The following is a 12,121-nucleotide window of genomic DNA, read 5'->3' as shown; positions in this document are numbered from 1 at the left end:
TGGGTACCGTCGACCGGGCAATGCCGGTTGACGACCACTCGGGGGAGGGCTTTCTCTGTAGCTGCCCTGGCCCTGTGGAACGATCTACCCGCAGAGATCCGGACCCTTCCCACTCTCTCGGCCTTCCGGAAAGCCACTCTTATTATTGTAAGCCGCCCTGAGTCCCCTTAGGGAAAAGGGCGGCCTATAAATGTTTAATAAAACATAAAAACATAAACTAAAACCTGGCTGTTCCGGCAGGCCTGGGGCTGTTGACCCCAAAATACGGTCCAGCCCCATCTAGAACGGAGTGTATGGTGTGTTGTTTTTAAATCTATCTTTTCTTTCCTTGTATTTTATTTTTGACTTTATTTCTGTATTGTAAGCCGCCCGGAGTCCTACGGGATTGGGCGGCATATAAATGTTATTAAATTCTAAATTCTAATTCTAGAAATCCACAAAGTTCACCTTGTCGAGCAGGGTTTCTCAACTATGACACCTTTAAGATGTGTGGACTGCAACTCCCAGAATTCCCTAGAAAGCATGCATGCCTGCTGGAAGATTCTGGCAGTGAAGTCCATACATCGTAAATGTGATGTTCATAAGTGTGAGTTACTTTTTCAGCTCTGTCGTAACTTTGAATGGTGCAGTCATTAAGTGAGGGCTGCCTGTAGACATCTACATGCTCATTCTGACATTTTGTCTAGGGTTTGGATTAAATGTAGCACCATGATTCATTCTAAAAAAAGTAGTGGAATTCAAGAATTTGAAAATATGACGTCTCTGTCGATGTTTCATATCTACTGTTATTGTTTAGTTGAATGAGACTGTCATGTTCCATCCCAATTATAATTTATGATGGACTTTTAAAATGAGAAAATCCATTGTCTAAACTTGTTGAGCCAGGGGAGGAGTCAAGCAGGAATTAGACTGGAATCTCTATATAGGCACAAAAGAGAAAGTCCACCCCACCCCCTTGAATGCTGCTGAACCTTATTTAATCTGCCTCAGATTCAAGCCAGCAGTCTGAGAATATTTCTGTGTTATAGGCACAAGCAATAAAATAGCTAAATGAACTCTTCACATGTGGATGTAACTGTTTGTGCCTGCTAAAATTGCAGTACTTTAATGTTTTCATAGATATATAGCAGATTTTTATTTAAACCTGAATAAGTTATAGGCTAATTTTATAGATTTATTTAGCAGTTACAGACAACTTAAACTGAGCAAAAATGCGAATTTTGCTATAAATGTAGGCAATCTCTTCATCTTTTTTCTTTTTCATATGCTTTGTGGTTTAAACTTTAAACTTTAAACTTTAATGGTATGTATGCCGCCCACTCCCTAGGGACTCTGGGCGGTTTATTCTATCTTACCAAGAAGAAAAGAAAATATGAACATTTTGTAATAAATATGAACATTAGTTAAGAAGCAAACTCAGTAATTTAAATGGAAACTAGCATTTTTAAGGCCTATTTTTTTTCTAGTGTCAAACGGTTATGGTTGCTTATGAATTCTTGCACATTGCTTTTTCAGTTTGCCTGTGGAATGATTTTTTTTTCTCTCTTTACCATTGGCTTGCAGTGGTTCAGAACTAAAAAAAACCTATGTTGTATCTTGACAAATTAAGGATTTCACATAGAGCTGGTATTTTAAAGAAAACGATGTATTGAGCTATGCAATGAGTAGGAAAAGCCAAGACACTTCTGTGTTCCAGAAGGCCTTTAAAATCCAGCTCTATTCCCAGAGAATTAATGAAGCCCTTGTCTTGTTTTCTTGTATTGTTATTTTTGTTTTTTAGTTGAGATGGTTATGTTGTGTTGTGTTGTCTTTTTAATTGTTTAATTGTACAGCCTGCTGTTGTAAGTTGACCAAAGTGTTTGGAGTGGAGATGTCTCAATACTATGTATTGCAGAGCTCAATACATAATATTGAAACATAAAAAATATTATTATTAATAATAATTCTATATCCCACGTCCTTGGGTTGGACTCTCTAGTACCATGATGGCGAACCTATGACACACGTACCACAGGTGGCACACAGAGCAGCACGCCAGCTGTCAGCTCCGGCACACATGCACATACCAGCCGGCTGATTTTTCATCATCCCCAAGCTTCAGGGAAGCCTCCGGAGGCTGGGGAGGGAGAAAAACAAGTTTGTCCTGAACTTCTGGTTGGCCCATTCGGGCTATTTTTCGCCAGCCTCGGAGGCTTTCCTGAAGCCTGGGGAGGGCAAAAAACAGCCCCAAAGGGCCAACCGAAAGTTCAGAAATGATCTATTCCAGCTTCCAGAGGGCCTCTGGGGGGACCAGGGGAGGCCATTTTCACCCTCCCCAGGCTTCAGGAAAGCCTCTGGAGCTTGGGGAGGGGTCATGCGCGCATGCGCAGGTGAGTGGGGAGATTGAGTGAGCGTGTGCGTGCGCAATTTTGGCATGCCGTAAGAAAAAGGTTCACCATCACTGCCCTAGGAGATAACAATTCCATTTCCAGTGGAATTGGAATCTGGCTGACTGTACAACAAACCATAATCATACTAAATGATTTAATAAGTAATCTTTTATGAAAGAGATTTGGGATCTTTCACTTAAAACAACTGAAAAGAAAGAAGTCAGTCTTTTTTCTCTTTTTTTCCATGATGAGTCACTTACTGGTTTGTGTTAGGATGAAGAGAGAGCAGCATTAAATACAACTTTTTACGTAGTTAGAGTTAGTAACTCAGTACAAAACAATTTCTTTACGTTGTTCAGATTTCTAAGAAAAAAATGTTGAATCCACTGAAGACAGCTGCGTGCACGTATCTCTTAGGTGCTTTGTATGGACGGATAGATGATAATAGTAATTTCCTCTTATTCCAGCTTGTGGCATTCAATGCCAAATTGTTAAATTTGCATCCAATTCAAATGTGCATTCATTCATTTATATAATACTAATCAGTGATGATGTTAAATAATGCATTTCTAAAAATGGAATATGTTCCACTGAAAATAAACTGTGGAGAATTATTTTGGACATTTCCCACCCCATTCTGGTAATTACAGATTTTGGCTAGCAAGTCCCAGCAGGTTACTAAGAAGACAAATCGTTGCAGACAATGAAAATCCAGATTACTTTTTTCCCAACAGCATCAAATTTATTGATTGCATCTTACCAAGGTGGATTTGATTTAAATCAAGTTAATTTAAATCACCATTTAAATCACTAGTAAAAGGGCTTAATTTAAATCAACTCGTTTTAAATCATAATTTTTGAAGAGCAGCTGCCATCTCTGTCCCGCAACAGCTCCTCCTCTGACCCACTGTTGACTCTCCCAATATTGCAGAATATACAGCCTCATGCTACATAACGAAGCTCCATTTCATGTTGAATAAACTACATTATTAATGTATCTTAAATAGAAAGCTATCTTTACTCCAAAAGCATTTTTGTTAAAATAAATTTAATAAAATAAATTTAATAAAATCAAAAAAAAATCTACGGTATTTAATTTTTTTAAAAAACCAATTTAAATTTTAAAAATTCAATTTTTAATTCTTTTTTTTAAATCATCAATGTTTATTGCATCTTAATCTAAATATCATTTAACCCTTAGAAAATGGCTCATGTATACATTTTTTATAGAATCACGGTAGAAAGTTAGATTCGCCCCTTCTGTTCCATCTCTACCTAGTCCCTAAGATGCCTCCTTTTCTTTCTTTCTGATGTTGGGGAAAAACCAGGAACCTATTTGTCAGACCCAGAAGCCATCTTTTCCTTTGGACCTTCAGGCCTGCCACATTTTCTGCTGTGGGAAAATAGGAGGGGGGATTATATGGAATATGGGAAATATATAGTCAAAATAACATCCTTTTCTCAGAGAGTCAAGGCCACCTTGCCCTGCAGCTGCAATGATGTAACTGGGAGGCATCTCCGGGGTTGGATGGTGCCTGATTGGATCATGTGATGGGCATGTGGGTGCTGTGCAGGGACTTGAACCTTCTTTTGAGTAGGGAAAACCTGGAAACTTTCAGCTTCGGGTTTTCACAGATGTGCCAATATGATATCTCTAATAAAATGAAACTTTGAGGAACGGAGTCTTCTTTTGTTGGGGGTGTTACTTGGAACCCTGACACCTATGAGGAGTGGGTGTCAAGGAAGAAGCTTGATAGTGGATTTCAAGGACTATATAACCCTACAGTCTAAATAACAGACTAGATGGAGACTTTTCATTATTTGCCAGGCAGCTGTTCTGTAGGAATTAATTTACTGTTTCCAGCTTTGTCAGCTGTTTCCCCCCCCAGTATATTTGTGTTAGCCTTGGGTATTATAGTTCTCTAAGAGGCTGAAAGTTGGGGTGGTCCAGTAAAGAAGTAAATATCTAATTTCCAGAGGGGTGTAGAATAAATTATGGAGGTATGCAATAACAGATGCTTCTCTGTTACTTGGCAAAATTTTAACTGGACATGCTTCTCAGCAACAGATTCAAGACATATCTCTGGATAGGTATTTGAAAGAACTAGAAATAATGTATGTATGTATGAATGTATGTTTTGTGCATATGAATTTGAGAGAGTAAGTATTCCCACAAAGGATATGCTGGTTGATACGTTTCAACTATTCTTAGTTGGATTTTTTTTTCTTTAGTAAAGAAAACATTTTTGCTGGTCCCTGCATATAACATACAAATCCAGTTCTGAAAGGCATTTTTCCTCATAAATGAAACTGAATCATGTCCTAATGGAGGGGGGGAATCTATTATTCTCCTTTAGGGAAGAAGTCTTTTGTATTTTGATAAATAAACCTTTGGATATTAAATTTAAACAGACAACTAAACTATTGGATCAGGAAAATGTCCAGGTTTTTGCTGAGACTTGCAGTTGGTAATGAGTGGAAAAAGAGAACAATTCTAGACTGTTTTAGGACTTTCATTGGTGTCTTGAGTCGTATAAATTCATCTTTGTCTGGGAATTTAGTATGTCTTTGCTGCAGCTGTTCTAGTTGATTTCCTTAAGTACTGGAGATTTTAAAAACATGTCCATGTAGTTTCATTTTAGAGTGAAGTGTCTATATTAAAAATTTACCACATTTCTCAAGATCTTTCCAATTTCTTTAATTAGCACGCACCTCTTTATTCCTATCATTAATCATTACTGTTAACAGTACAGAGTGCATTGCAATTTTAAATCTCATTTATTATTCTTCCATTGGCCTGTGAGAGAGGACTTGTAATTGCATTGGTACATAAAATATGGAACCATCTGAATTTTTTTTTTCTACTTTGAGGTTTATTTTTTACGTGCTACATCTCTTCCCTTTTTTTTTCATTTTCCTTAATATTCTTCCAATCACATTTTCTGAGTTTTAAAATCATTATCTCAGCAGGACCTGTCACCAGCATGATGATTAACAATAATGATAAGTCATCCCATCCTTCTGAAAGTGCTCTTTATACATTGTCATTTGCTACAGCATGTTAAGGCCATTTGCTGTCCAAATGTTACTGATGAGAGAGTGAAGCTAAGCCTAGTTTCACTCCTTTTGCAACCGAGAGTGTATTATTTGAAGAGGGGCTGCCATCCCCGACACACTGTGTCACCAGAATTAAAGACTGCGCAGCATTTCCCTTCTTGCCCTCCAAAATGAGGACTAGAACCCGGAACAAAAGTTGGTTTCAAATTGATTTGCATTTGTTTATATGTGAAACAAGTGAAAATTATAGATCGGTAATACAACTTCTCCACAATCATCTGTTTAAACATTTCTTTCTTTCATTTTAAACATTACCATTTGGTAATAATGTTGGGGAAATGCCCTGATTCCTCTATTATTTTTAGGCACGGATATAGCTTGGGGTTTCCTGTTTAATTTCTGCCTTATCTTCAAATCAACCTGCTACACAGTGGTGTCAAACTCAATTTCATTGAGGGCTACATCAGGATTGTGTTTGACCTGGGGGGGGCAGGGTGTGTGACATCACTCATATTGTGGCGGCCTGAGCACTCTGCCAGCAAAAATGGAATGCGCCCCTCCTGAGGTCCGTTTTTGCTGGCAGAGGCACTGCGGGCCAAACCTTTGTTGTTCCTAGGGCAGCACCGCGGGCCAGATCTAAGCACTCCAGGGGCCGGATCCAGCCTACAGACTTGAGTTTGACACCCCTGTTCTACCATCTAAAGCTCTTAGGCAAGGGTGTCAAACAGACATCGGGGCTTTTTTCCCTTTCACTAAGCAGGCGTGGGCGTGGCCAGCGTGTGACGCATCCTGTCTGCCGGCCAGAAGTTTGACAGCTCTGCTCTTAAGGAATTATAGTAATTGTAGATATAATCATAGCTGGAAGGAACCATAGCTGGATAGAAAATCGACATACTATAAAGGTATATTTAAATAGCAAGCTCTGTAGACTTCAGCTTGTCCAGAACGCAGCCGCGCAAGCGATTGTGGGTTTACCTCGGTACACCCACGTCACACCTATCCTCCGCGAACTGCACTGGCTGCCCATTGGTCTCCGGACGCGCTTCAAGGTACTAGTCGTTACTTTTAAAGCCCTACATGGTATCGGACCTGGGTACTTGAGAGACCGCCTCCTGCCAGTCACCTCCCAAAGACCTATTAGATCCCACAGACTAGGCCTCCTCCGAATTCCATCTGCCAGCCAATGTCGGCTGGCGACTCCTCGGGGGAGGGCCTTCTCTGTGGCTGCTCCGGCCCTCTGGAACGATCTCCCCGTGGAGATCCGGACCCTTACTACCCTTCCGGCCTTAAGCAGTTAAGACCTGGCTGTTCCGGCAGGCCTGGGGCTGTTGAACTATCCAGCCCCATTCGAGGTTACAGCTGTTGTAGAATTTTAAATTGTTTTTTTTTTTGTATCCCCTCCCTTTTTATTGTTAGCCGCCCTGAGTCTCTCGGGAATAGGACGGCATACAAACTTAATAAAAAATAATAATAAAATAATAATAATAAATAACTTATTCAAATAGAAAGAGCCCCATTGTTATTTATATTTATTTAAATTTGACACTTGTGCCTATACTGATAATATAGGTGTGGAATTGTAAACTATTTTGCAAGCTTAAGCCTGAAATATTTCTTTATGCCCTTTTCTTTCACCCCTTTAGAAAGAGCATTACAACCAGTACTAGCTGCCCCTTGAGTAACTTCTTCTAGAGCCAAGGTGGCGCAGTGGTTAAATGCAGCACTGCAGGCTACTGCTAGATCAGCAGGTCAGCGGTTCAAATCTCACCGGCTCAGGGTTGACTCAGCCTTCCATCCTTCCGAGGTGGGTAAAATGAGGACCCAGATTGTTGGGGGCAATATGCTGACTCTCTGTAAACCGCTTAGAGAGGCCTGAAAGGCCTATGAAGCGGTATATAAGTCTACTGCTATTGCTATTGCTATTGCTATTCTTCTAATGCATCTGTTTCATCCTAAAACGGCTTTCTTCAGTATTAAAACCAGAATTACTGTTCTCCATTTCATTCTCTTTTTTTCCACATGAAAGCCTACATCTTTTTCCCATAGAAATAACACACACACACACACACACACACACACACACACACACCAGGTCTTTTATGCGAATTGTTTGGGAAGACTCTTTGTAATCAAACCTCAGATCTCTGCTTTAAACTGTTAGCGAATTGCTTGAGCATGTTGAGTTATTGAAGAAACATACAAAGTCTTTTCATTCTAAAGATTACATCTCTGAGTCGTAGCATTATCACGGCTCGTTCACAAATCATAAATGTCTGAAGATTATTAAAAGCAAGATTTATGAGAAAAATCTGTTATAGGAGAGTCAGGTGATAGTGGGAAAGAATGTAAGACGTGGACCTATACTTGATATTAAAAAAAAAATACTGGTTCATCCGTTCAGTAATATTAGAAACAATTTCCCACATTTTCAGACAATATCGTTTTCCAAAACGATGTGAACAAATGAAGGATTGAACTTTAAGACCACTGAGCAATGACCATTCGAGGTCCAGAAGTGGAGCTTCCACTTCAAGTTCTTCATACATTTTTCAAATTTCCTCTCCATGATACTTTTTACGTAGCGATGGCAGTGAACCTGTTTTGTGAAGAGTGTATTTTCACTTGAGAAGCTATAACATGTAAACTTAGCCATTCTGCTTTGTAATCCTTCATTAATTAGTATGTTATTTAGAGTTAACTGACTATAGTTTGCTATACAATACACGGTCAAATGTGTTTTTTGATCCCAGTTAATAGTTACAGAGAAATGAAATGAGTGAATGCCTGCACGTGTAATTTTATAGCAATTGTTACTCAGCAATGTGTGTCTTTATCTCCCCAGCCCTCAGGTTTTTTTACACCAAAATTGTGATAGTTGGTTCTGAACAATTAATGGTGTTCAGCAGAGGTTCCAAAACTTGGCAAATTTAAGATTTGAAGACTTCAACTCTCAGCGTAGTTGGCTGGAGAATTCTGGGAGTTGAAGTCCACAAGTCTTAAAGTTGCCAAGTTTGAAGACCTCTGGTGTTGAGGGTGACATCTAGTGGAAATGCTCAGTTATGGAACTGTTGTCCATGCCGAAAAAGCACTTCTGTTGAATTGTCATTTAAGATTTTCATTTATTATCACCAGGATATTTAGGTGTCTGCCTTTCATCATTAATTATTTGCTATTCTTATTACACCAATAGACTGAAGACCCAACTATGGAAAGACCTTATACGTTTAAAGATTTCCTTCTTAGACCAAGAAGGTGAGCTCTTTTTTTTTTTTATATGCCCTATATATGTTTGTTTAAAGTGCTCATCCAGCTCCAACGAGTATAATATTCTAAATCACAACTATATCTACAATGGCTTTTTTTTCTTTCTATATAGTCAAAAATCTCGAGTAAAAGGGTTTTTGAGGCTGAAGATGGCTTACATGCCAAAAAATGGTGGTCAAGAGGATGACAATGATCAGAGAGAAGATTCAGAGGTAAGCCCTTTGAAACAGACATACTGTGTGTTTCTTTTTTTCCCCTCCACGTTGAGTGGATTATTGCTGGCTGAAGAATTCTGGGTGTTGAAGTCCATACATTTTGAAGTTTCTAGAGTTGAGAAACATTGGTTTAGAGCAGCGGCCCCCAACCTTTTGGGTGCTAGGGACTGGTTCCATGAAGGATGGTTTTTCTATGGATGGGGGAGGGTTAATACATTGGAAGGGACCTTGTAGGTCTTCTAGTCCAACTTCCCTGCCCAAGCAGGAGACCATACACCATTTCTGACAAATGGCAGTCCAGTCTCTTCTTAAAAGCTTCCAGTGATGAAGCTCTCACAACATCTGAACGCAAGCTGTTCCGTTGGTTGATTGTTCTCACTGTCAGAAAATTTCTGCTTATTTCTAGGTTGAATCTTTCCTTGATCAATTTCCATCCATTATTCCTTGTCTGGCCTTCAGGTGCCTTGGAAAATAGCTTGACCCCCTCCTCTCCATGGCAGCCCCTCAAATATTGGAACACTGCTATCATGTCTCCCCTGGTCCTTCTCTTCACTAGACTAGCCGTGCCCAGTTCCTGCAACCGTTCATCATATGTTTTAGCCTCCAGACCCCTAATCATCTTGGGTGCAGTTTTGTGAGCTTCCTGGATCCCACACATGCGCAGATGGTCTTTGCTCACTTATGTGGCCCAGTTCCTGAAGGGCTCTGAACCAGTGCCAGTGCGGGGTGCATGGACCAGAGTTGAGGACCACTAGTCTAGAGGATTAGCCTACTACTTTTCAGATCTCCTAGTTAGGTCACAGTGAGAAATTACATTGCCAAAACTGAAAAGGCCTCCAATATCTTACTACAATATGTGGACTGCTGTGACTTCGGAAAGTGGTAAAGCAGTACCATTGTAGATACAGCCCCCTCATTACATCACAGTTTAGACCAGGGGTAGTCAACCTTTTTATACCTACCACCCACTTTTGTATCTCTGTTAGTAGTAAAATTTTCTAACCGCCCACCAGTTCCACAGTAATGGTGATTTATAAAGTAGGGAAGTAACTTTACTTTATAAAATTTATAAGGCAGAGTTACAGCAAACCCCTACCGCCCACCATGAAAGCTGGAACATCCACTAGTGGGCAGTAGGGACCAGGTTGACTACCACTTTATTTATCTGAATAACTCAGATTTGAAATATTCTAGCCTTTATGTACAAGCCTTTAGCATGAAGCATTGTTTTTCAAACCTGGTTGAATGAATTCTTCTTCCAGGATATGAAGCCAGCATGCATTCCTACCTGCATCATGTTTCAGAACTGAATTGTTATTCCAATTAGCAGTGCTAGGTTGGTGGGAGAAATTCTACTATTCTGGAAAGCTTAATGTTAAAATATAGCTCCAAATATAAGCGTTTGTGTGGAAATGCTGACTCCAGCTTGATCTCTGGTAACCTCATGCATACTTTAATGTGCTGTGTGCATAAGACTGCTTTCATAGGTGATTAAGATGACTAGGAAACTACACCCTTGTGTTCCACTGTAAAGATGTGCTGTAGAATAGGCAATAGCTGTTAGTTTGTTTCCTGATACAGTTAATGTTTCTGCCAGGGATTTGAGAATTTTACAATTCTGAAATCCCCGGCAGTCACATCTCTCGATGTGGATTTAGAGAAGCACTTTCTTTAACATGTTCTTTCTATCACTGTCTTAGATTTATGGACGGAAGCACAGTTCTTTATCCCTGCATTCACCAGAGTGAGATCTTGTCCAGTTTGTAGCCAAATGGTTTGCTGTATAAGTGCTACAAATTTGATGCAATCGACTCTGTAAAGTGGAACAGATATTTATCTTGGGAATGTCATTTTAACATGCTTTTTCTGACCGTTCTTCCTTTTTTGAAGGATCATCTTAAATTCTGGCTCAACTTCCTTTTAGATTAATGTGATGATTAGAAATAGAGGCAAGGAAAGATTCTTTCCATTGTTTATAATGATAATTGCACCTATAAAGGCTTTCAGTCTTTAAATGTAACTTTTTAATTTGTCCTCTTTAAAGCATGGCTGGGAAGTAGTTGACTCCGCAGATTCCCCTTCTCAGCGCCAGGAAGAATTACCTCCACCTCCCTTACCTCCTGGGTGGGAAGAGAAAGTGGATAACCTTGGACGCACCTACTATGTCAATCATAATAACAGAACGACACAGTGGCATCGACCAACTTTGATGTAAGTTCCTATTTGAACGTAGCATATCTTTGCTATTGTGTTGTTGTTAGTTGCGAAGTTGTATCTGACCCATAGCGATCTCTTGGACAACATTCCTCCAGGTCTTCCTGTACCATCCTCTGGAGTCCCTTTAAGCTCATGCCTACTGCTTTGGTGACGCCATCAAGCCACTTCATTCTCTGTCATCCCCTTCTTCTTTTGCCCCCAATCTTGCTATTGTACTATATGATATATCCATTGATAGAAAACAATGTTTCTCAACTTCAGCAATTTAAAGATGTATGAACTTCAACTCTCAGAACTGAATTCTCCTATGGCTGGCTGGAGAATTCTGGGAGTTGAAGTCCATACATCTTTAAATTGCTGAGGCTAATCACAGTCTAAAAGACCTAATCTTGAAGTGCAGGTTTAATCAGCAGCTGGAATCTCTGTGGTCATAGGCAGTGAACCCCAAAGAATCATCCTGGAATAAACATGTGCTCTCATTTATTTCATTTTACGATCATAGGATAAATGTCCTTTTATTTTTTTTTCATAGCATGATCGTGGGTTTTCTTCAGTGGCTCATTATGATTGAAAACAAGTTGGATGTTTGGTCTGATCGAACCTGGCTTTCTTTCTACTCCATATTCTGAAAGGAGATTGCTGCTGGTAGTCACAAATAGATACAAATGCTATTGCTAACTAGAGATAATCTAATTGAGACCAGAAAATGTAGTGGTGAAAATGCTGGCCCCAAAATCCAGAGACTGTAAGTTCTAGTCCTCCCTTAGGCATGAAAGCAATTTGGTGACATTAGGGCAGTCACTGTGTCTCAGCCCAGCCTACTTCACAAAGCTGTTGATGTGAGCATTAAGAATGCATTTTGCCTTAAATTAACCAAAATAAAGGCAGAATAAAAAACAAATAGCCTAAACTAAAATAACCTGGCCTGATTTTTGTCATGCAGTTGAAGGAGGAAACGTTACGGGCATATGTCTTATTTGTAGACATCTGTCTACAGAT

The 12,121-nt window shown here is 39.7% G+C and overlaps 1 protein-coding gene across 3 annotated transcripts in view; it reads left to right on the top strand.

Moving 5' to 3' along the window:
• Positions 1-12,121, top strand: part of NEDD4L (NEDD4 like E3 ubiquitin protein ligase) — a 343,050-nt gene that overhangs the window by 258,537 nt on the left and 72,392 nt on the right. For all 3 annotated transcript variants that reach the window (XM_032214570.1, XM_032214569.1, XM_032214568.1), the window contains exons 7-9: positions 8,617-8,678; positions 8,803-8,902; positions 10,950-11,116. In XM_032214570.1, the coding sequence (XP_032070461.1) occupies positions 8,617-8,678; positions 8,803-8,902; positions 10,950-11,116 (329 nt within the window). The remainder of the gene's footprint in view (positions 1-8,616; positions 8,679-8,802; positions 8,903-10,949; positions 11,117-12,121) is intronic.

The sequence above is a fragment of the Thamnophis elegans genome, chromosome 3, assembly GCF_009769535.1.
Source record: "Thamnophis elegans isolate rThaEle1 chromosome 3, rThaEle1.pri, whole genome shotgun sequence".
NCBI lineage: Eukaryota > Metazoa > Chordata > Lepidosauria > Squamata > Colubridae > Thamnophis > Thamnophis elegans.
Note: the sequence above shows the minus strand (reverse complement) of the source record. Positions and strands in the feature narration are given on the sequence as shown.